This window comes from Salvelinus sp. IW2-2015, linkage group LG4q.1:29, assembly GCF_002910315.2.
Source record: "Salvelinus sp. IW2-2015 linkage group LG4q.1:29, ASM291031v2, whole genome shotgun sequence".
NCBI lineage: Eukaryota > Metazoa > Chordata > Actinopteri > Salmoniformes > Salmonidae > Salvelinus > Salvelinus sp. IW2-2015.
This window is the reverse complement of record NC_036842.1, coordinates 61303433-61326010: the sequence shown is the minus strand read 5'-3', so window position 1 is coordinate 61326010 and position 22578 is coordinate 61303433. Positions and strand designations below refer to the sequence as shown.

Here is a 22578-nt window from a genome sequence, read left to right as displayed (position 1 = left end):
AAGAGGCGACTCTGGGATGCTGGCCTTCTAGGCAGAGTTGCAAAGAAAAAAGCCATCTCTCAGACTGGCCAATAAAGGAAACAATTAAGATGGGCAAAAGAACACAGACATTTCTGTTTATATTTTTAATACATTTGCAAAAATTCTAGTCGTGACAAGCTAGTCGTGACTATTTAAAAGTCTGATGGCCTGGAGACGGAAGCTGTTTTTCAGTCTCTCGGTCCCCGCCTTCTAGATGGTAGCGGGGTGAACAGGCCGTGGCTCAGGTGGCTGAGGTCCTTGATGATATTCTTGGCCTTCCTGTGACACCGGGTGCTGTAGATGTCCTAGAGGCAGGCAGTGTGTCCCCAGTGAGGAGTTGGGCTGACCGCCCTACCCTCTGCAGAGGCCTGCGGTTGCGGACGGTGCAATCGCCATGCCAGGTAGTGATACAGCCCAACAGGACTCTCTCAATGGTGCAACTGTAGAAGTTCATGAGGGTTTCACGTAGGCATTTCTCTTGTCCAGATGGGATAGTGTGCAGTGCGATGTCGATTGCGTCATTCATGAATCTGTTGGAGCATGCTGCCATCGATCCACAGTTTTTGGTTTGGGTTCTGATTGTCACAAGTTCTGATTGTCACAGGGGGAACAACATCCTCTATGCACCTCCTGATAAACTCTGTCACAGCCAGTGTATACGTCCATACTATTCTCAGAGGCAACCCAGAACATATCCCAGTCCGCGTGATCAAAGCAATCTTGAAGCATAGATTCCGATTGGTCTGACCAACGTTGAACCGTCCTTACCTCGGGTACTTCCTGTTAAAAGTTCTGCCTGTTGGAGGGGAGGAGTAAAATGGAAGTGGATCTGATTTGCCAAAGAGGAGGGGGGGACTTGTAGCCATCCCAGAAAGGGGAGTAGAAATGGTCAAGCATGAATAGCAGTGTATAGCATGTTACAGTACAACCATTGCATTCCAATTTAGGCGTTTATCAATGTTCAAATCTGCCATTTTCAACCCGTACACGGTTTACGAGTGTAAAGGGCTATGTGAGACTGCTTATAACAGAGCAAAAATGCTGTCTACTGGTTTTAAGGTAATTCTTGCAGGGACATGTGGTGTGGGAGAGCTGTTGACTGTACTACTCAGAGGGGGGTACTAGATTAGAGGATGACACAGGAGTGAAAATTCATTCCTGTCCCAATCCGGCAACAGTCCTATAACCCCAGAACTTTCCTGTATTCTMCCGATAAAAATCACTCCCGTCCCCTGATACTTTTTACGCACAGAAATCACTCCCGTCCCCCGCTCATCATGCAGAATCACATTAGTGCAAACCAAGACTGTTCTCAGGGCCGGCCTGGTTGTAGCTAGATACGTTCGAGTCGCGTCAGGACGATTTTAGCTAACCCTAACCCTGTTCCTAACCTGCCACGAAAAGTAACTTCYGCTAGTCAAAACCAGTTCATACACATTGACTGATTTCATTACTTTTCCATGACTTTTAACCAAATTTCCATGACCAACAATTGGCAGCATGACCAACAATTGGTGCTTACTTTTTTATGTACGTATAAAAAGTCAGAGGAATGTGGAATTGACACTGGAAGGCTGCTCTCTGATCCCATGTCCTGTCTCTTTACACTACACAAGTATCTCTCATTGACCTAGTTTGTGGCATCAAAGTAGTGTAAAGATGCCCTTAGGGGCTCTGAGGCCCAGACCCTGCATTTCATCAGCCTGGACATCCACCTCTGTCCTCCATGCCCCGACAACACTGCTTAATTTCCTGTGTCTGAGTTCTCCAGTGGAGAGGCTCTGACTTTAGCAGCAGTGTGTGTTGTGTATATAGCCATGTGAATGGTGTGTGTATAGCTATGTTAATGTATTTTAACTTTTACAATCGTATTAACTGGTAACTTAACCCTTTAAAAAATAGAAAGCACTCATTGGGCATACTGCTCCTATGAACAATTAAAATGTTGATACACTCCAATAGGACAAATAAATCAAGATAATGTTAGTGTGCAGGATATTATTTTTAGTCTTACTCTTCTTGTTGTATAATCCCTGCCATTATAGAAGAGAGCACAGCAGCTGAAAATACAATTATTTAATGAAAATGGACAACTGTATAAATTCTTAAGTTTTTGAATAAATATGGAATTCCAGTGATGTGAAAGAGTATGCCATAGTTTTTTGCAATACCTACARGTCTTATAAGCCAGGGAAATTATGTTTATGAGAGGAATTACATTTTAGCATCCCATTACATGGTGTGTGCCTCAAGGATAAAAAAGTGCACTAATAGTGATATTCGGAAGATATGTACCGAGCCTGCTTTTCTTCCTCCAGTATACGGAATTCCCCTTTTCTCCCCAATTTCGTGATATCCAAATTGGTGGTTACAGTATTGTCCCATCGCTGCAACTCCCCTACGGACTCGGGAGAGGCGAAGGCCGAGAGCCATGCATACTTCGAAACGCGACGCTGCCAAGCCGCATTGCTTCTTGACACACTGCTCGCGTAAAAGTCAGCTTGCAGGCACCTGGCCCGCCACAAGGAGTCACTAGAGCGCAATGAGACAAGGAAATCCTGGCCGGCCAAACCCTCCCCTAACCCAGACAACGCTGGGCCCATTGTGCGCCGCCTCATGGGTCTCCCAGTCACGGCCAGCTGTGACACAGCCTGTGATTGAACCCGGTTTGTAGTGATACCTTAAGCACTGCGATGCAGCGCCTTAGACCGCTGTGCCACTCGGGAGGCCCCCAGCGGCATGGAATTGAAATAGAAAGTATTGCGTCACTAACAAAGTCCGTGAAGTGTCTTTTAAAATCATTCACTTAACTTAACCAGGTACTTCCAAAATTTTAAACTGACATTGATTTAAAGTGTGCTTTTCGTCAAATAGAAAATTAAACTCCAAGTCATTTATTCTATGATTGTATTGGCACTAAGATTTTTTGGGACAGATCTTGAGCATTATTTTTAACCGGTTCTAGGGTTCACCTTAATGGTAAGGATATTTTACTTTTACTTAATAAATCAGGATTTGGATCAGAACAAAGTATACATAAATAATATTTTTATGATGTATGGTAAATATTTTATACATAAATGTTAGTGGGCTAAAGAAAAATTTAACTTATTGAAATTACTTTTTTTTTTTAAACGGGAAAGCAAAGCGAACCCTAAATGCCTGTGAAGCCTTACGTATTTTTGTTTAAATGTGTATACCCTTGTGTATAAAGTCTGTACTTATTTTGTATGCTGTGTTGTAAAGTATGACTGTATATTTTGTTATATTTGCTGTTAACCTCTCTGGTACAAGTGGGACGCTAGCATCCCACCTCGACAACAGCCAGTGAAATTGCAAGGCGCCAAATTCAAAACAATAGAAATCCCATAATTAAAATTTCTCAACATACAAGTATAATCCACCATTTAAAATATAAACTTCTTGTAAATCCAACCACAGTGTCCGATTTCAAAAAGGCTTTACTGCGAAAGCACACCATGCGATTATGTTAGGTCAGCACCTAGTCACAGAAAACCATACAGCCATTTTTCCAGCCAAAGAGAGGAGTCACAAAATGCAGAAAGAGATMAAATKAATCACTAACCTTTGATGATCTTCATCAGATGGCACTCATAGKACTTCATGTTACACAATACATGTATGTTTTGTTCAATAAAGTTCATATTTATATAAAAAAATCTCAGTTTACAGCAACCGCTGTGTCAGATTTCAAAAAGGCTTTACGGAGAAAGCACACTTTGCGATTATGTTAGGTCAGCACCTAGCCACAGAAACCCATACATCCATTTTCCAGCCAAGGAGAGTGTCACAAAAGTCAGAAATAGCATTAAAATTAATCACTTACCTTTGATGATCTTCATCTGGTGGCACTCCCAGGTCTCCATGTTACACAATAAATGTTTGTTTTGTTYGATAATGTCCCTCTTTATGACCAAATACATCCTTTTTGTTCGCACATTTTGTCCAGTAATTCGAATGCTTAAGGCGCGTGCACTAAGTCCAGACGAAAAGTTTTTTTTAAAGTACACTAAAAGTTAGTAGAAACATGCCAAACGATGTTTAAAATCAATCCTCCGGTTGTTTTTGTCATAAATAAACAATAATATTTCAACCGGACAAAAGCTTCGTCAATAGGAAAGGAGAAACAAGAMAGGCGCRTTCCCGATCAGGCGCATGGCTGATGAATGGAAATTTCCACTGGCCACTGATTGAAAGTGCTGTATCTCCCTMATTTTTCAGAGTAAAAGCCTGAAACAATGCMTAAAGACTGGCCACGTGTAGAGGAAGCCACAGAGCCCGTGAACTGGGTCCTAAGTCTTTGTATGGTGGATAGGCTTTCAATGGAAAAACAGCCTTTCAAAATAATAGTACTTCCTGGTTGGATTTTCCTCKGGTTTTCGCCTGCCATATCAGTTATTTTAACAGTTTTGGGAACTTTAGAGTGTTTTCTATCCAAATCTACTAATTATATGMATATCCTATCTTCTGGGCCTGAGTAGCARGCAGTTTAATTTGGGCACACTTTTCATCYAAAATTCYGAATGCTGCCCCCTAGCTTAGTGAAGTTAATGGATTCTCACACACACAGACATTTGATCTAATATGAAATCATATGCAGGAAATTGATACCTCTCTTAAATTAATTAATCGAATATGTTTGGCACTTCACACAGAGAGCACGCTATCCACTAATCAAACAGAATAAGTGGCTGAGAACAGAATATTTAKAAATTACATTATGATGCCGGCAGTCATCTGTTCTTCTCAGAGGGACAATTACCTTAGAGATTCAGGGAGGTGGGACTTGTCAGTGACAGCCAGCAGTGACAGGAAAGAATGAAATAGTTCCACTTTGCAAATAAGAGACCTGAAAAGACAAAGTCAGGCGTCAATCTGAAGTTCAGGGGACTTAACACAATACAGATACCACTGTGATGAGAGGCAGGCAGCCTGTGCACAGAAGGTTTTGCATAATTCTGGGTTAACACATGAAAAGGGAACTGGCCAGATAGAAATATTTCTAACTTGAGCCTAAACAACAAACCTATTTGTTTTTTTAAAGTACTGGCTGTTACCTTGCTTTTGATGTGCCCAGAGCCTTCTTGGTCACTCCATGTTTATAGCCATTAGCAGTGACATCTAGTGGCTGATCCGACACAGCGCACCAACTGATAGCTGAAAACAGGAGAGTTAACWTTCATGACTCAATGTAGATGAGCAAATATATCACATAAAACAGACAAGACCCTTAGGCTGAGAAACGATTCGGATAGTTAGAAAGGGCACATGAGGTGAAATGAGATGACAGAGGACAAATAGGGTGAAGAATGAAGAACAAGTTGTTACCTATTGAGACAGTAGGCAGGTTTCCATTGACCCAGGTCATTCAACAAAAGCAATATCGCAAAAAAAACATTGTAATGGAAACAGCAGCTACAGGAGAACTGGTCTAAAAAATTATGTTAACTATGTTTTTCGAATGAACAATGATTGCCAAATAATTTGAAGGTACGCGGAGCATGTGATATCATCACGTAACTATAATTCTAATTTGTCACATGCTTCATAAACAACAGGTGTGGATTAACAGTGAAATGCTTCCTTATGGGCCGTTCCTAAAAATTCAGACAGAAAGAAAATTGAGAAATAATAATATAACACGTAATAATAGATACACAGTACCGAAACGATGTGCAGGGGTACAGGGTAATTGAGATAGATACAGTGCCTTGCAAAAGTATTAATCCCCTTTGGCGTTTTTCCAATTACAACCTGTAATTTAAATTGATTTTTATTTGGATTTCATGTAATGGACATACACATAATMGTCCGAATTGGTGAAGTTAAATTTWAAAAAATTACTTGTTTCAAAAAATAAAAAATAAAAAAACGGAGAAGTGGTGCATGCATATGTATTCACCCCCTTTGCTATGAAGCCCCTAAATAAGATCCTGCGCAACCAATTACCTTCAGAAGTGACATAATTAGTTAAATAAAGTCCACCTGTGTGCAATCTAAGTGTCACATGATCTCAGTATACACACACACACACATATATACACACCTGTTCTGAAAGGCCCCAGAGTCTGCAACACCACTAAGCAAGGGGCACCACCAAGCAACCGGCACCATGAAKACCAAGGAGCTCTCCAAACAGGTCAGGGASAATGTTATGGAGAAGTACAGATCAGGGTTGAGTTATAAAAAAAATATCAAACTTTGAACATCCCACGGAGCACCATTAAATCCATTATTAAAAAAGGGAAAGAATATTGCACCACAACAACCCTGACAAAAAAGGTCCGCCCACCAAAACTCACAGACCAGGCAAGGAGGGCATTAGTCAGAGAGGCAACCAAGAGACCAAAGATAACCCYGAAGGAGCTGCAAAGCTCCACAGCGGAGATTGGAGTATCTGTCCATAGGACCACTTTAAGCCGTACACTCCACAGAGCTGGGCTTTATGGAAGAGTGGCCAGAAAAAAAGCCATTGCTTAAAGAAAAGAATAAGCAAAACACATTTGGTGTTCGCCAAAAAGGCATGTGGGAGACTCCTCAAACATATGGAAGAAGGTACTCTGGTCAGATGAGCTAAAATTGAGCTTTTTGGTCATCAAGGAAAACGCCATGTCTGGCGCAAACCCAACACCTCTCATCACCCCGAGAACACCATCCCCACAGTGAAGCATGGTGGTGGCAGCATCATGCTGTTGGGATGTTTTTCCATCGGCAGGGACTGGGAAACTGGTCCGAATTGAAGGAATGATGGATGGCGCCAAATACAGGGAAAGTCTTGAGGGAATCCTGTTTCAGTCTTCCAGAGATTTGAGACTGGGACGGAGGTTCACCTTCCAGCAGGACAATGACCCTAAGCATACTGCTAAAGCAACATTCGAGTGGTTTAAAGGGAAACATTTAAATGTCTTGGAATGGCCGAGTCAAAGCCCAGATCTCAATCCAATTGAGAATCTGTGGTATGACTTAAAGATTGTTGTACACCAGCAGAACCCATCCAACTTGAAGGAGCTGAAGCAGTTTTGCCTTGATGAATGGGCAAAAATCCCAGTGGCTAGATGTGCCAAGCTTCTAGAGACATACCCCCAAGCTACTTGCAGCTGAAATTGCTGCAAAAGGAGGCTCTATAAAAAGTATTGACTTGGGGGGGTGAATAGTTGTGCACACGCAAGTTGTTTTYTGTCTCATTTCTTGTTTGATTCAGATTCAAAAATATTTTGTATCTTCAAAGTGGTAGGCATGTTGTGTAAATCAAATGATACAACCCCCCCAAAATCCATGTTAATTCCAGTTTATAAGGCAACAAAATATGAAAAATGCCAAAGGGGGGGGGATACTTTCGCAAGCCACTGTATGTATATACAGTGCATTTGGAAAGTATTCAGACCACTTTACTTTTTCTACATTTTGTTAAGTTACAGCATTAGTATAAAATTGATTAAATTAATTGTTTTCCTCAATCCACACACTATATCCCATAATGACAATTTGAGCACATATATTAAAAATTAAAAACAGAAAAACCTTACGTAAGTATTCAGACCCTTTGCTATGAGACTCGAAACTGAGCTCAGGTGCATGCCGTTTCCATTGATCATTGATATGATTCTACAAAGGCTGGGCTTAATATAGTGTATAACAGGTTTTGGTAGTGATTCCTATGTTGTTGATGTAAAGAATATTTGTTGGTCCGTGGTGTGTAATGAGGAGCAAAAAGATGCTGCACTTGAAACATATATGAAATTGCTTATTCCAGTTACTAATAAGCATGCACCCATTAAGGGCAAAAAGGAATGGATGAGGCAAAAGGGATGACAAATAAGTCTGGCTGCACAACCAATTGGCAAACGTATTTCAAATGAAGAAATCAGGTGACTCAACTGAATAAAAAGAAGAAACTAAACTATGAAACAAAGATAAMTGACAAAGAAGGATTGTAAAAAGTTTTGGAGCACCTTAAATTAAATTTTGGGAAAAAAGACAAACTCAGCTCCATCATTCATTGAATCAGATGCCTCATTCATCACAAAACCAACTGATATTACTTTAATGATTTTTTCATTGGCAAGATGAGCAACCTTAGGCATGTCATGCCAGCAACAAACACTGACACTACACATCCAAGTACACCACCATTCAACATTTGGGGTCACTTAGAAATGTCCATGTTCAKKWMAKRAAAGCACATTTTGTTGTCCATTAAAATAACATCAAATTGATCAGAAATACAGTCTAGACATTGTTAATGTTGTAAATGACTATTGTAGCTGGAAATATCTATGTAGGCGTAGAGGCCCATTATCAGCAACCATCACTCCTGTGTTCCAATGGCACGTTGTGTTAGCTAAACCAAGTGTATCATTTTAAAAGGGTAATTGATCATTAGAAAACCCATTGGCAATTATGTTAGCACAACTGAAAACTGTTGTCCTGATTAAAGAAGCAATAAAACTGGCCTTCTTTAGAGTAGTTGAGTATCTGGAGCATCAGCATTTGTGGGTTCGATTACAGGCTCAAAATGGCCAGAAACAAAGTCCTTTCTTCTGAAACTCGTCAGTCTATTCTTGTTCTGAGAAATTATGGCCTTTCCATGCGATGAATTGCCAAGAAACTGAAGATCTCGTACAACGCTGTGTACTACTCCCTTCACAGAACAGCGCAAACTGTTTCTAATCAGAATAGAAAGAGTGGGAGGCCCCGGTGCACAACTGTATATCAAATGGTAGGCAACTCTGCATAGAAGGCCAGCATCCTGGAGTTGCCTCTTCACTGTTGACGTTGAGACTGGGGTTTTGCGGATACTATTTAATGAATCTGCCAGGTGAGAACTTGTGAGGCGCCCGCTTCTCAAACTAGACACTAAATGTACTCCTACTCCGCTTTCTATTCTGGTTAGAGACAGTTTGCGTTGTTCTGTGAAGGGAGTAGTAGTATTTGTTTTTCCAAGATGGAAAATTACTGAGGATTATAGTGGACGATATTGCCACTCCCATTTGCCATATTTTTTATTTAAGCCTACTAGAAAGTGTGTGCTACCAAGGCCTGGAGGGAAGCAAAAGTCCTTCCGCTACCTAAGAATAGTAAAGCCCCCTTTACTGGCTCAAATAGCCGACCAATCAGCCTGTTATCAACCCTGAGTAATCTTCTGGGAAAAAATGGCGTTTGACCAGATACAATGCTATTTTACAGTAAACAAATTAACAACAAACTTTCAGCATGCTTATAGGGAAGGACATTCAACAAGCACTGGACTTACATAAATGACTGATGATAAAGGATTGTGGGATCCGTCTTGTTAGACTTCAGAGCGGCTTTTGACATTATCGATCATAGTCTGCTGTTGGAAACACGTATGTGTGTTTTGGCTTTACAGCCCCTGCTATACTATGGATAAAGAGTTACCTGTCTTTAATGGAAGCTTCTCCAACATAATCCAGGTAGAATCAGGAATTCCCCAGGGCAGCTGTCTAGGCCCCTTCATTTTTTCAATCTTCACTAACAACATGCCAATGGCTTTGAGTAAAGCCAATGTATCTATGTAAGAGCGTCTGCTAAATGACTTAAATGTAAATGTATACGGATGACTCAACACTATACATGTCAGATACTACAGTGACTGAAATGATTTGCAACACTTAAAGAGCTGCAGTTAGTTTTCAGAGTGGGTGGCAAGAAATAAGTTAGTCCTAAATATTTCTAAAACTAAAAGCATTGTATTTGGGACAAATTCACTAAACCCTAAACCTCAACTACATCGCGTAATAAATAATGTGGAAATTGAGCAAGTTGAGGTGACTAAACTGCTTGGAGTAACACTAGATTGTAAACTGTCATGGTCAAAACATATTGATGCAGATGTCTGTCCACAATAAAGCAATTCTCTACTTTCTTAAAATCACTATCAACAAGGCAGGTCCTACAGGCCCTAGTTTTGTCGCACCTGGACTACTGTTCAGTCGTGTGGTCAGGCGCCACAAAAAATAACTTAGGAAAGTTGCAATTGGTTCAAAACAGGGCAGCACGGCTGGCCCTTGGATGTACACAGAGAGCTAATATTAATAATATGCATGTCAATCTCTCCTGGCTCAAAGTGGAGGAGAGATTGACTTCATCACTACTTGTATTTATGAGAGGTATTGAAATGTTGAATGNGTTCATACATATTCATCCTGGTCCCCCCGTGGGGAATGAACCCACAACCCTGGCGTTGCAAGCGCCATGCTCTACCAACTGAGCCACACGGGACCACATCATGCTGTTGGGATGTTTTTCCATCGGCAGGGACTGGGAAACTGGTCCGAATTGAAGGAATGATGGATGGCGCCAAATACAGGGAAAGTCTTGAGGGAATCCTGTTTCAGTCTTCCAGAGATTTGAGACTGGGACGGAGGTTCACCTTCCAGCAGGACAATGACCCTAAGCATACTGCTAAAGCAACATTCGAGTGGTTTAAAGGGAAACATTTAAATGTCTTGGAATGGCCGAGTCAAAGCCCAGATCTCAATCCAATTGAGAATCTGTGGTATGACTTAAAGATTGTTGTACACCAGCAGAACCCATCCAACTTGAAGGAGCTGAAGCAGTTTTGCCTTGATGAATGGGCAAAAATCCCAGTGGCTAGATGTGCCAAGCTTCTAGAGACATACCCCCAAGCTACTTGCAGCTGAAATTGCTGCAAAAGGAGGCTCTATAAAAAGTATTGACTTGGGGGGGTGAATAGTTGTGCACACGCAAGTTGTTTTYTGTCTCATTTCTTGTTTGATTCAGATTCAAAAATATTTTGTATCTTCAAAGTGGTAGGCATGTTGTGTAAATCAAATGATACAACCCCCCCAAAATCCATGTTAATTCCAGTTTATAAGGCAACAAAATATGAAAAATGCCAAAGGGGGGGGGATACTTTCGCAAGCCACTGTATGTATATACAGTGCATTTGGAAAGTATTCAGACCACTTTACTTTTTCTACATTTTGTTAAGTTACAGCATTAGTATAAAATTGATTAAATTAATTGTTTTCCTCAATCCACACACTATATCCCATAATGACAATTTGAGCACATATATTAAAAATTAAAAACAGAAAAACCTTACGTAAGTATTCAGACCCTTTGCTATGAGACTCGAAACTGAGCTCAGGTGCATGCCGTTTCCATTGATCATTGATATGATTCTACAAAGGCTGGGCTTAATATAGTGTATAACAGGTTTTGGTAGTGATTCCTATGTTGTTGATGTAAAGAATATTTGTTGGTCCGTGGTGTGTAATGAGGAGCAAAAAGATGCTGCACTTGAAACATATATGAAATTGCTTATTCCAGTTACTAATAAGCATGCACCCATTAAGGGCAAAAAGGAATGGATGAGGCAAAAGGGATGACAAATAAGTCTGGCTGCACAACCAATTGGCAAACGTATTTCAAATGAAGAAATCAGGTGACTCAACTGAATAAAAAGAAGAAACTAAACTATGAAACAAAGATAAMTGACAAAGAAGGATTGTAAAAAGTTTTGGAGCACCTTAAATTAAATTTTGGGAAAAAAGACAAACTCAGCTCCATCATTCATTGAATCAGATGCCTCATTCATCACAAAACCAACTGATATTACTTTAATGATTTTTTCATTGGCAAGATGAGCAACCTTAGGCATGTCATGCCAGCAACAAACACTGACACTACACATCCAAGTACACCACCATTCAACATTTGGGGTCACTTAGAAATGTCCATGTTCAKKWMAKRAAAGCACATTTTGTTGTCCATTAAAATAACATCAAATTGATCAGAAATACAGTCTAGACATTGTTAATGTTGTAAATGACTATTGTAGCTGGAAATATCTATGTAGGCGTAGAGGCCCATTATCAGCAACCATCACTCCTGTGTTCCAATGGCACGTTGTGTTAGCTAAACCAAGTGTATCATTTTAAAAGGGTAATTGATCATTAGAAAACCCATTGGCAATTATGTTAGCACAACTGAAAACTGTTGTCCTGATTAAAGAAGCAATAAAACTGGCCTTCTTTAGAGTAGTTGAGTATCTGGAGCATCAGCATTTGTGGGTTCGATTACAGGCTCAAAATGGCCAGAAACAAAGTCCTTTCTTCTGAAACTCGTCAGTCTATTCTTGTTCTGAGAAATTATGGCCTTTCCATGCGATGAATTGCCAAGAAACTGAAGATCTCGTACAACGCTGTGTACTACTCCCTTCACAGAACAGCGCAAACTGTTTCTAATCAGAATAGAAAGAGTGGGAGGCCCCGGTGCACAACTGTATATCAAATGGTAGGCAACTCTGCATAGAAGGCCAGCATCCTGGAGTTGCCTCTTCACTGTTGACGTTGAGACTGGGGTTTTGCGGATACTATTTAATGAATCTGCCAGGTGAGAACTTGTGAGGCGCCCGCTTCTCAAACTAGACACTAAATGTACTCCTACTCCGCTTTCTATTCTGGTTAGAGACAGTTTGCGTTGTTCTGTGAAGGGAGTAGTAGTATTTGTTTTTCCAAGATGGAAAATTACTGAGGATTATAGTGGACGATATTGCCACTCCCATTTGCCATATTTTTTATTTAAGCCTACTAGAAAGTGTGTGCTACCAAGGCCTGGAGGGAAGCAAAAGTCCTTCCGCTACCTAAGAATAGTAAAGCCCCCTTTACTGGCTCAAATAGCCGACCAATCAGCCTGTTATCAACCCTGAGTAATCTTCTGGGAAAAAATGGCGTTTGACCAGATACAATGCTATTTTACAGTAAACAAATTAACAACAAACTTTCAGCATGCTTATAGGGAAGGACATTCAACAAGCACTGGACTTACATAAATGACTGATGATAAAGGATTGTGGGATCCGTCTTGTTAGACTTCAGAGCGGCTTTTGACATTATCGATCATAGTCTGCTGTTGGAAACACGTATGTGTGTTTTGGCTTTACAGCCCCTGCTATACTATGGATAAAGAGTTACCTGTCTTTAATGGAAGCTTCTCCAACATAATCCAGGTAGAATCAGGAATTCCCCAGGGCAGCTGTCTAGGCCCCTTCATTTTTTCAATCTTCACTAACAACATGCCAATGGCTTTGAGTAAAGCCAATGTATCTATGTAAGAGCGTCTGCTAAATGACTTAAATGTAAATGTATACGGATGACTCAACACTATACATGTCAGATACTACAGTGACTGAAATGATTTGCAACACTTAAAGAGCTGCAGTTAGTTTTCAGAGTGGGTGGCAAGAAATAAGTTAGTCCTAAATATTTCTAAAACTAAAAGCATTGTATTTGGGACAAATTCACTAAACCCTAAACCTCAACTACATCGCGTAATAAATAATGTGGAAATTGAGCAAGTTGAGGTGACTAAACTGCTTGGAGTAACACTAGATTGTAAACTGTCATGGTCAAAACATATTGATGCAGATGTCTGTCCACAATAAAGCAATTCTCTACTTTCTTAAAATCACTATCAACAAGGCAGGTCCTACAGGCCCTAGTTTTGTCGCACCTGGACTACTGTTCAGTCGTGTGGTCAGGCGCCACAAAAAATAACTTAGGAAAGTTGCAATTGGTTCAAAACAGGGCAGCACGGCTGGCCCTTGGATGTACACAGAGAGCTAATATTAATAATATGCATGTCAATCTCTCCTGGCTCAAAGTGGAGGAGAGATTGACTTCATCACTACTTGTATTTATGAGAGGTATTGAAATGTTGAATGCACCGAGCTGTCTGTTTGAACTACTGGCACACAGCTCGGACACCCATGCATACCCCACAAGACATGCAACAAGAGATCTCTTCACAGTCCCCAAGTCCAGAACAGACTATGGGAGGCAGACAGTACTACATAGAGCCATGACAACATGGAACTCTATTCCACATCAAGTAACTTAAGCAAGCAGTAAAATTAGACTTAAAAAACAGATATGACTACACCTTATGGAACAGCGGGGACTGTGAAGCAACACAAACATAGAAATTAAAATCCCATTGCAGTCAAACATCTTTTTCCCCCTCTTTTTTACATTATATTGTACAACAGCTAAAACTAACGCCGTAAACGTGTGATTTTTTAACATTTGTGTTATTTCCTGATAGTTGCTGGTTGGAAATACAATCTACACAGGAACTTCTAATCAACAGGTTTGCATGGGCGGGAGTTTCAGCTTTCCATGGTGACATCAACATGTGGTAAATTGGTTAATAGACCAATGACAAAGAGTTCCAAACCTCTCTGCCAATAACAGCTAGTTTTCAGTTTCCCCCTCCCCACTCAGACCACTCCCAAAATGTTAGCTAAAAAGCCATTTTTGCCCATTTTAATGGACATCTATTATAGAGGTTGACCAATTAATCGGAATGGCCGATTAATTAGAGCCAATTTCAAGTTTTCATAACAATCGGAAATCKGTATTTTTGGACACCGATTTTGCCGATTTAATCTTTATTTAACTAGGCAAGTCAGTTAAGAACACATTCTTATTTTCAATGACGGCCTAGGAATGGTGGGTTAACTGCCTCGTTCAGGGGCAGAATGACAGATTTTTACCTTGTCAGCTCGGGGGATTCAATCTTGCAACCTTACAGTTAACTAGTCCAACGCTCTAACCACCTGATTACATTGCACTCCACGAGGAGCCTGCCTGTTACACGAATGCAGTAGAAGCCAAGGTAAGTTGCTAGCTAGCATTAAACTTATCTTATAAAAAACAATCAATCAATCAATCATAATCACTAGTTAACTACACATGGTTGATGATATTACTAGTTTATCTAGCGTGTCCTGCGTTGCATATAATCGATGCGGTGCATATCGTTGCTCCAATGTGTACCTAACCATAAACATCAATGCCTTTCTTAAAATTAATACACAGAAGTATATATTTTTAAACCTGCATATTTAGCTAAAAGAAATCCAGGTTAGCAGGCAATATTAACCAGGTGAAATTGTGTCACTTCTCTTGCTTTCATTGCACGCAGAGTCAGCGTATATGCAACAGTTTGGGCCGCCTAATTTGCCAGAATTTTACGTAATTATGACATAACATTGAATGTTGTGCAATGTAACAGGAATATTTAGACTTATGGATGCCACCCGTTAGATAAAATACGGAACGGTTCATATTTCACTGAAAGAATAAACGTCTTGTTTTCGAGATGATAGTTTCCGGATTCGACCATATTAATGACCTAAGGCTCGTATTTCTGTGTGTTATGTTATAACTAAGTCTATGATTTGATAGAGCAGTCTGACTGAGCGGTGGTAGGCAGCGCAGGCAGGCTCGTAAGCATTCATTCAAACAGCACTTTCCTGCGTTTTGCCAGAAGCTCTTCGCTGTGCTTCAAGCCTATCAACTCCCGAGATTAAGCTGGTGTAACCGATGTGAAATGGCTAGCTAGTTAGCGGGTGCGCGCTAATAGCGTTTCAAATGTCACTCGCTCTGAGACTTGGAGTAGTTATTCCCCTTGCTCTGCATGGGTAACGCTGCTTTTGAGGTGGGCTGTTTTCGTTGTGTTCCTGGTTCGAGCCTAGGTAGGAGCGAGGAGAGGATGGAAGCTATACTGTTTACACTGGCAATACTAAAGTGCCTATAAGAACATCCAATAGTCAAAGGTTAATGAAATACAAATGGTATAGAGAGAAATAGTCCTATAATTCCTATAATAACTACAACCTAAAATTCTTACCTGGGATTATTGAAGACTCATGTTAAAAGAACCCACCAGCTTTCATATGTTCTCATTTCTGAGCAAGGAACTTAAACATTAGCTTTTTTACATGCACATACTGCACTTTTACTTTCTTTCTCCACACTTTGTTTTTGCATTATTTAAACCAAATTGAACATGTTTCATTATTCTTATTTGAGGCTAAATTGATTTTATTGATGTATTATATTAAGTTTAAAAAAGTGTTCATTCAGTATTGTTGTAATTGTCATTATTACAAATTAATAAATAAAAATCGTCCGATTAATCGGTATCGGCTTTTTTTGGTCCTCCAATAATAGGTATCGGTATCGGCGTTGAAAAATCATAAATCGGTCAACCTCTAATCTATTACACTAAGGTACTTAATTGTTAAACATAAATTATTTTTGATATTGCCATAAAAAAAGCCTGCATTGGGCCTTTTAGCTACAGACCGGTAAAAAGTCTCACCTGCGCCACAAGGTGAGACTCTGCCCTTGCCGGGCTGATGATTGTGCTCAGTCTGTGCCTGGCTGTGAGCAAACTCCAGGCTGGACTGCAGGAGCTCTGGAGGCTGCACTCTGAAGCCAGCAGGCAGGGCTGTCACCTCAGAACACCTGTAGAAACACAGAGGAACCAATCAATCACTTCTAGTTATACTAAAATCTGCTTAAACAGAGAGGTCACGAATCACTATCTGTTTCCCTAACCAAACAGAAACATAAAAACACAAATATGGGACAAAAAAAGGCAGTTTGCAAGGCTATATCATTAACAGGTTATAGGCTTTGCTCCTTTACAGTTCACACCACCAGGGCTTAGTGAGCAGCCATGTAACATTACATTTACATTTACATTTAAGTCATTTAGCAGACGCTCTTATCCAGAGCGACTTACAAATTGGAAAGTTCATACATATTCATCCTGGTCCCCCCGTGGGGAATGAACCCACAACCCTGGCGTTGCAAGCGCCATGCTCTACCAACTGAGCCACACGGGACCTAACATGATGAGCCACCAGAGATGGTGGTCAACAAAACCACAGCTGGTGGCTCACACATACAACACGTGCCAGCAAAGAGGCCGAACAGGACATTGACGACATGGTGGGAATTTAAACATTGGTGTCCCTCCCACTCAACTGTAACCCTCTGTATTTACTAACAAACTGTACTCATACCCCAGCTGCCCCACCTTCACATTTAAACATCTTCTAACATCTTCTCTCAACTTTCCATTATTCTTACTCTTTCAGAGTCCTAAACCCTTAAAGGTATCCCCCTTTCCATATGTAGTAGCTAGCTCACCTGGTGATCAGAGCTCTCTGCATGGTCTGATGGCTGTATGGACATCTCCCCACCACTATTGCGCTGAAGTAGACTGCCCCCTGTAGGTAATGGGAGAGCAGCGCACCCTGGAAACCTAGCACTGCCCACCTGGCAAGCTTGTCACTGCAAGAGAGAGACAGAGTGGGCTCCCCCCGACCAGGCTTCACTCTCAGCAGCCCAGTACTGTGGTACCCTAACCCGGGCTGAAGGGGATCCTCTGGTCCTCCAGGGACACACTTAGCACCTGTCCGGTGTATGTCCTGTAGAGACTGTTGTGTCAAAACATTGTCCCTTTGTTTTAACACCACGTTGGTCAGCGCATTCTCCCCCTCCGGCCTTGGACTCTCTGCAGGGGCCTGTGCAGAGCTCTCAGTAAGATTTTCAACCAGGCTCCCACCACACTGTAGCTCATCCTCTGACTTCTCCGGTTCTTCTAATCGAGGATACTTATTGATCCCATCAGTCTGTGTCTCCGCTCTGCGTTTCAGGTTCACTCTTTCTGCTTTTTCATTGGGGATTATCGCATCTGCCTTTATTGGTTGGCAGGGTTGGGATTGGCGGTCAATCATCATGGGAATGATGGAGGCATCTCCACCTGGAGACATAACAGCGAAACATACTGATTAAGCATATCAGCTCTAACAACTTCTAGCCATCATAGGAAACTGGTATGTCAACTATGCATGCATATATGTATATATAATGCTAGCAAACACATAACTCAGTTGGAAATTGGGGAAAACAAACATTCTTTCCCATTGACCCTCATTGTAATTGTTAGATTACTTGTTAGCACTGTCGGAACTAGAAGCACAAGCATTTCGCTACACTCGCAATAACATCTGCTACGTGACCAATACAATTTGATTGACCCTCATTGTAAATGAGCCAACTTTGTCGTAGAATTTTTGTTTTTTTACAGAAATAAAAAACCATGCAAAAAAGGTTCTGCAAGAAGAGCCCTGTGGCTTAAGGCTATTCGTTGTGGAAGAGCGGGAAAAATGTGGGGATCCGGTGTCCAAGTAGGCTACACGTAGCTGTGTGGAAAACATTGCATCACTGGTATGACATTTAACTATTTTATCATAGTCCGTTTGTAACTCCACTCACTAGTTGTAGCTTTATAGCTAGTCAGTTTGTTTGTGTTTTTGGTCTTGGCTAGCTTAAAGTTCTGGTTGGTACGGTAGCTAGCACTCACGTGGCTAACGTTTGCGCCGTCATGAAACTGAGGGAAGGAAAAGTATTATGTTTTTTCTAAGTAGTTACAACGCTTGGGAGAAGGCCACGCTGAAAATACATTTTTAAGCATATACTTTTTTTACATGTGGATTTGTAATTGACCAAAACAAGCAGTGAGCCAATAGGGTAACATGGGTTGTTTTCTACACAGGCGGGCAGGGCCGCGACATATTATTTAAACGACATGTAGCAGCTATTCCTCAATGCCAGAAACGCATATAATAGTAACTTAGAGCACCCCGAGAGAACATTCCCAAATTACAAGCGCTTATTATTTTTTTTATAGTACTCTAATATTGTTCTAAAAGTTGGGTTTGAGGTGTTCTCCACATCAGCTTTATCTTTGGAAACAATCCCACAACTCCCCGCGGTCAGCGTCACAGTGAGGCTCACCCTTCATAGACAGGTTGGTTGTGTTTTACAACAGAGCGATACGAACCTTGTTTCAGCAGGATGTTGTATCTATACCCTAAGTCATGCCTTATTGGAATGGATTTATTGATAATATCTGTTGGAAAAAAGTTTGGATGTTGCCACACACATACCTACTTGWTAACAAAATTAAGGAAGTTTCCTTTAAAATTATTCATAAATACTATCCTGCCAACCACTATATGAAGAAGTTTAAGGAAAACATCAACTCAAATTGCTCCTTTTGTAATGACCACCCAGAAACAGTGTTGTATCTTTTTTGGCATTGTATTCATGTAAGAAAACTGTGGCAAGACATCAGTAAATTTATAATTGAACACATTTATGAAGATTTTACACTATTGTGGAGAGATGTACTGCTTGGATTCTTTACATACGATAGAAATAAGCTGAAACATTTTTATGTAATTAATTTCATTATTCTTTTGGCCAAATTTCATATACACAAATGTAAATTTACAAACAAAAAAACACATTTTCTTACCCTACAAAAAGAAATTGAACTGTATTTTAAGACAGTTAAATACTCTACTAACAAAAAAGCTGTTAGAATTGTAAGTGTATGTATGTCCCTTAAGGTCCTTGTGTAATTGTAATGTGATATTGTACCCCCTAGCTCGATTGTCCACTATATATAATCTATATATACTTGTGTTCCCTTATGTACTTTCTGTATTGTTTTGTTGTTAATAAATAAAAACATTTAAAAAAAGGTTGGTTGTATTTTCTATAAGGAAAACGAGCAGTACATTAAGACCATTCTACATTCTTCTAATATGAAAGCTGTTAAAACAATCAATGTGTGTTTCTTTTAAGGTCTTTGTATAATCAGCAATTTGTTGTACCCCCCTAGCATATGTTAGCATTGTCTATGTACAGTGAGGAGAACAAGTATTTGATACACTGCCGATTTTGCAGGTTTTCCTACTTACAAAGCAAAAATCCAGAAAATCACATTGTATGATTTTTAAGTAATTAATTTGCATTTTATTGATCCAACAGTCAGGTGTAGGTAATGATTCTTGCATGGAGAAGCCTACATCCCAGAGCCGAGGGTGCATTGACTGGTCGTCAAGTCTCGCTTTTGAACTTCTTTGTATCCTTTCCCTTAATAATTGCGACAGCAGTTGTTCGCCATTTCTACTAAGACTCTCCCCCTGCTTGCCTATTCGTCCCTGTACCCATATCCAGCCTTGATGCAGGTCACTATACATCACACTCGTTATCATCGGGGCCTCGGGAGAGACGGAAGGCCTGCGAATAGTACGCACATATGCGTTCTACATCCACGCCGGTGCTCAAAGCAAATCGGCAGTCTTCCAAGGCCGGGCAGGCCATTGTGAGAGGACTGTTGTGATTGATCATGAGATGTTGATTGAGTGATCCGGTGGAGCAGGGTGTTCTTTTTATAATCAGGGTACCCGAGTTCAAACAGGTGAGTTCCATTAGGTGGCGACTATGTGACCCTTCAACATCTTCATTTAACAGTACTTCAACATATGAACCTTTCTCACATCTTTAACGTAATTGGCGCCCGAGGGCGTGTTGTGTAGACATGTGAACAACAAGTTTTTGAGTGCAGAGCGTCTAATGGACAAGAACTCGCTGATACTTTACTTTGCTGCCGAAATTTTGGCAAAACGTGTGAATTTTATGTTTCGCGCATAAAATATTCATATTTTTGGTTGCACGATAATATTATAGAAAGATTATAAAATATTCTAGCAACGCAATGTTAGGTTTTATTTACGAGTTCCAGTTCATTGGACTTAGGTAAGTGCCAGGTCCAATGTGAAGGCATAAATTCCCATTACGGCTTGTAGCCTCCAACTCCCGGAAATAGCTACTGGCGATTGCGCTCGGCATGAACCCTAATGGTGCGCAGTCGGGGTGAGGCAAAACATGGAGTGGGGTGGACTCGGCTCGCCGCGCAGAGGTCTAGCTGGGCACTTGTCGCGGCCGCAGGCCCCACCCACTTGGACAGCCAAGCCACGGGCACTGGGGAGCCCAGGCAGGACCCCAGAAATGTGTCGCTGGACGCGTCAGCGATGAAATGATACGTAATTGTTTCCGTTACATAAAAAGAGCTTTATTAACACGACAGAAATATACCCTGGCCTCATCCTCATGAAACATGGGCAAACGCACCCTCGAACACCTCTTAATGTTGGCGTTTATAGATTTTTATTCCGTGTACAACAGGCTCCGCAACAAATAATATTTTGGCTGAGTCAGGATCGGACCGACAACTCAGGTGTGCAGTGTCAGTCTTTTGCCCAAAACAATAGAACGCATCGGCACATAAAGCAAACATAATGTCATATGTATTAAGTTTTTAGAGTTTATTTTTTTCAAACGGGATGAGAGCTTTTGCCATTGGCAGGCGACTGCAGTGCCCCTAGACGCCACCTGGCGCCACCCTTTGGGAGGGCCTACACTGCCCACCTGTTTGAACTCCGGATGGTAGTGATGGAGACACACGTCTACACCCCTCATTGCCCACTGTGTGACGCAGCATGGAGCTGTGACTACACCATAAGGCACTCTTCAAACGCTACACTCTCAATCAAGCTTTTGAGACGCTTGCCCACAGAATAATTCGTCACCGCCCAGAGGATAACATTGCAGCCTAAGACCAGAGAGCTTGGTTGCTAAGGCACCGAATTCGGAGTTGGAAAAGGAGATATTATGTAGCCGGCTCGCACAAGGCATGAGCCGGATTGGGCTACAGGACAATAGGCTCAGTAGCAACGCTATGTATGAACTGGAGATAACGCTGCACAACATACTCTTGTCTTCCAGGGTCACCAAGACAGCCACTATGGATTATAGCTAAGGGAAACAAATCGCGCCATACATGCAAGCGAAGCTTTACAGGATCAGAGACTGATTTGCTGTTCAATGAAGAGTTCGAGGAACATAATTCCGCACCCTGCGGGTCTGGGGCTCCATGCAAGATCTCACCTCGTGGGGCATCAATGATCATGAGAGGAAGGTGGGGGAGTAAAAACAGCCAGAACTACATACGGCCGAGGACCTGGTCAAGTGAACCCGAAGCAGAGCTGGGACCAACAGTCTCAAAGAAAACCATTAGTAACACCTACGGCCGTCATGGATTAAAATCCTGCAGCGCACGCAAGGTCCCCTGCTCAAGCCCAGCGCATGTCCAGGCCCCGTCTGAAGTTTGCCAATGAACGCATCTGGGATGATCCAGAGGAGGAATGGGAGAAGGTCATAGTGGTCTGATGAGACTAAAAATAGGCTTTTTGGTCTAAACTCCACTCGTCGTGTTTGGAGAAGAAGAAGGATGAGTACATCCCCAAGAACACAATCCCAACCGTGAAGCATGGAGGTGGAAACATCATTCTTTGGGGATGCTTTCTGCAAAGGGGACAGGACGACTGCACGTATTGAGGGAGGATGGATGGGGCCATGTATCGCGAGATCTTGGCCAACACCACTCCTTCCCTCAGAAAGCAGCATGAAGATGGGGTCGTAGGCTGGGCTTCTTCCAGCATGACAACGACCCGAAAACACACAGCCATGGGCAACTAAGGAGGTGGCTTCCGTAAGAAGCATCTCAAGGTCCTGGAGTGGCCTAGCAGTCTCCAGACCTGAACCCAATAGAAATCTTTGCGGAGGGAGCTGAAAGTCCGTATTGCCGCAGCGACAGACCCGAAACCTGAAACGAGCTGGAGAAAGGTCTTGTATGGAGGAATCCTGCATGCAGTGCTGTGGAACCTGGTCAAGAACTACAGGAAACGTATGATCTCTGTAATTGCAAACAAAAGGTTTCTGTATCCAAATATTAAGTTCTGCTTTTCATGATGTATCAAATACTTATTGTCCCATG

General features: G+C 41.4%; 1 protein-coding gene across 2 annotated transcripts in view; it reads right to left on the bottom strand.

The window, feature by feature from the left end:
* adat1 (adenosine deaminase tRNA specific 1) overlaps positions 1-22578 on the bottom strand; it is a 38680-nt gene that overhangs the window by 13088 nt on the left and 3014 nt on the right. For both annotated transcript variants that reach the window (XM_023985293.2, XM_070443000.1), the window contains exons 5-8: positions 17034-17649; positions 16198-16343; positions 5100-5199; positions 4805-4891 (exon numbers count right to left, since the gene is read on the bottom strand). In XM_023985293.2, coding sequence (XP_023841061.1) covers positions 4805-4891; positions 5100-5199; positions 16198-16343; positions 17034-17649 — 949 coding nt within the window. The remainder of the gene's footprint in view (positions 1-4804; positions 4892-5099; positions 5200-16197; positions 16344-17033; positions 17650-22578) is intronic.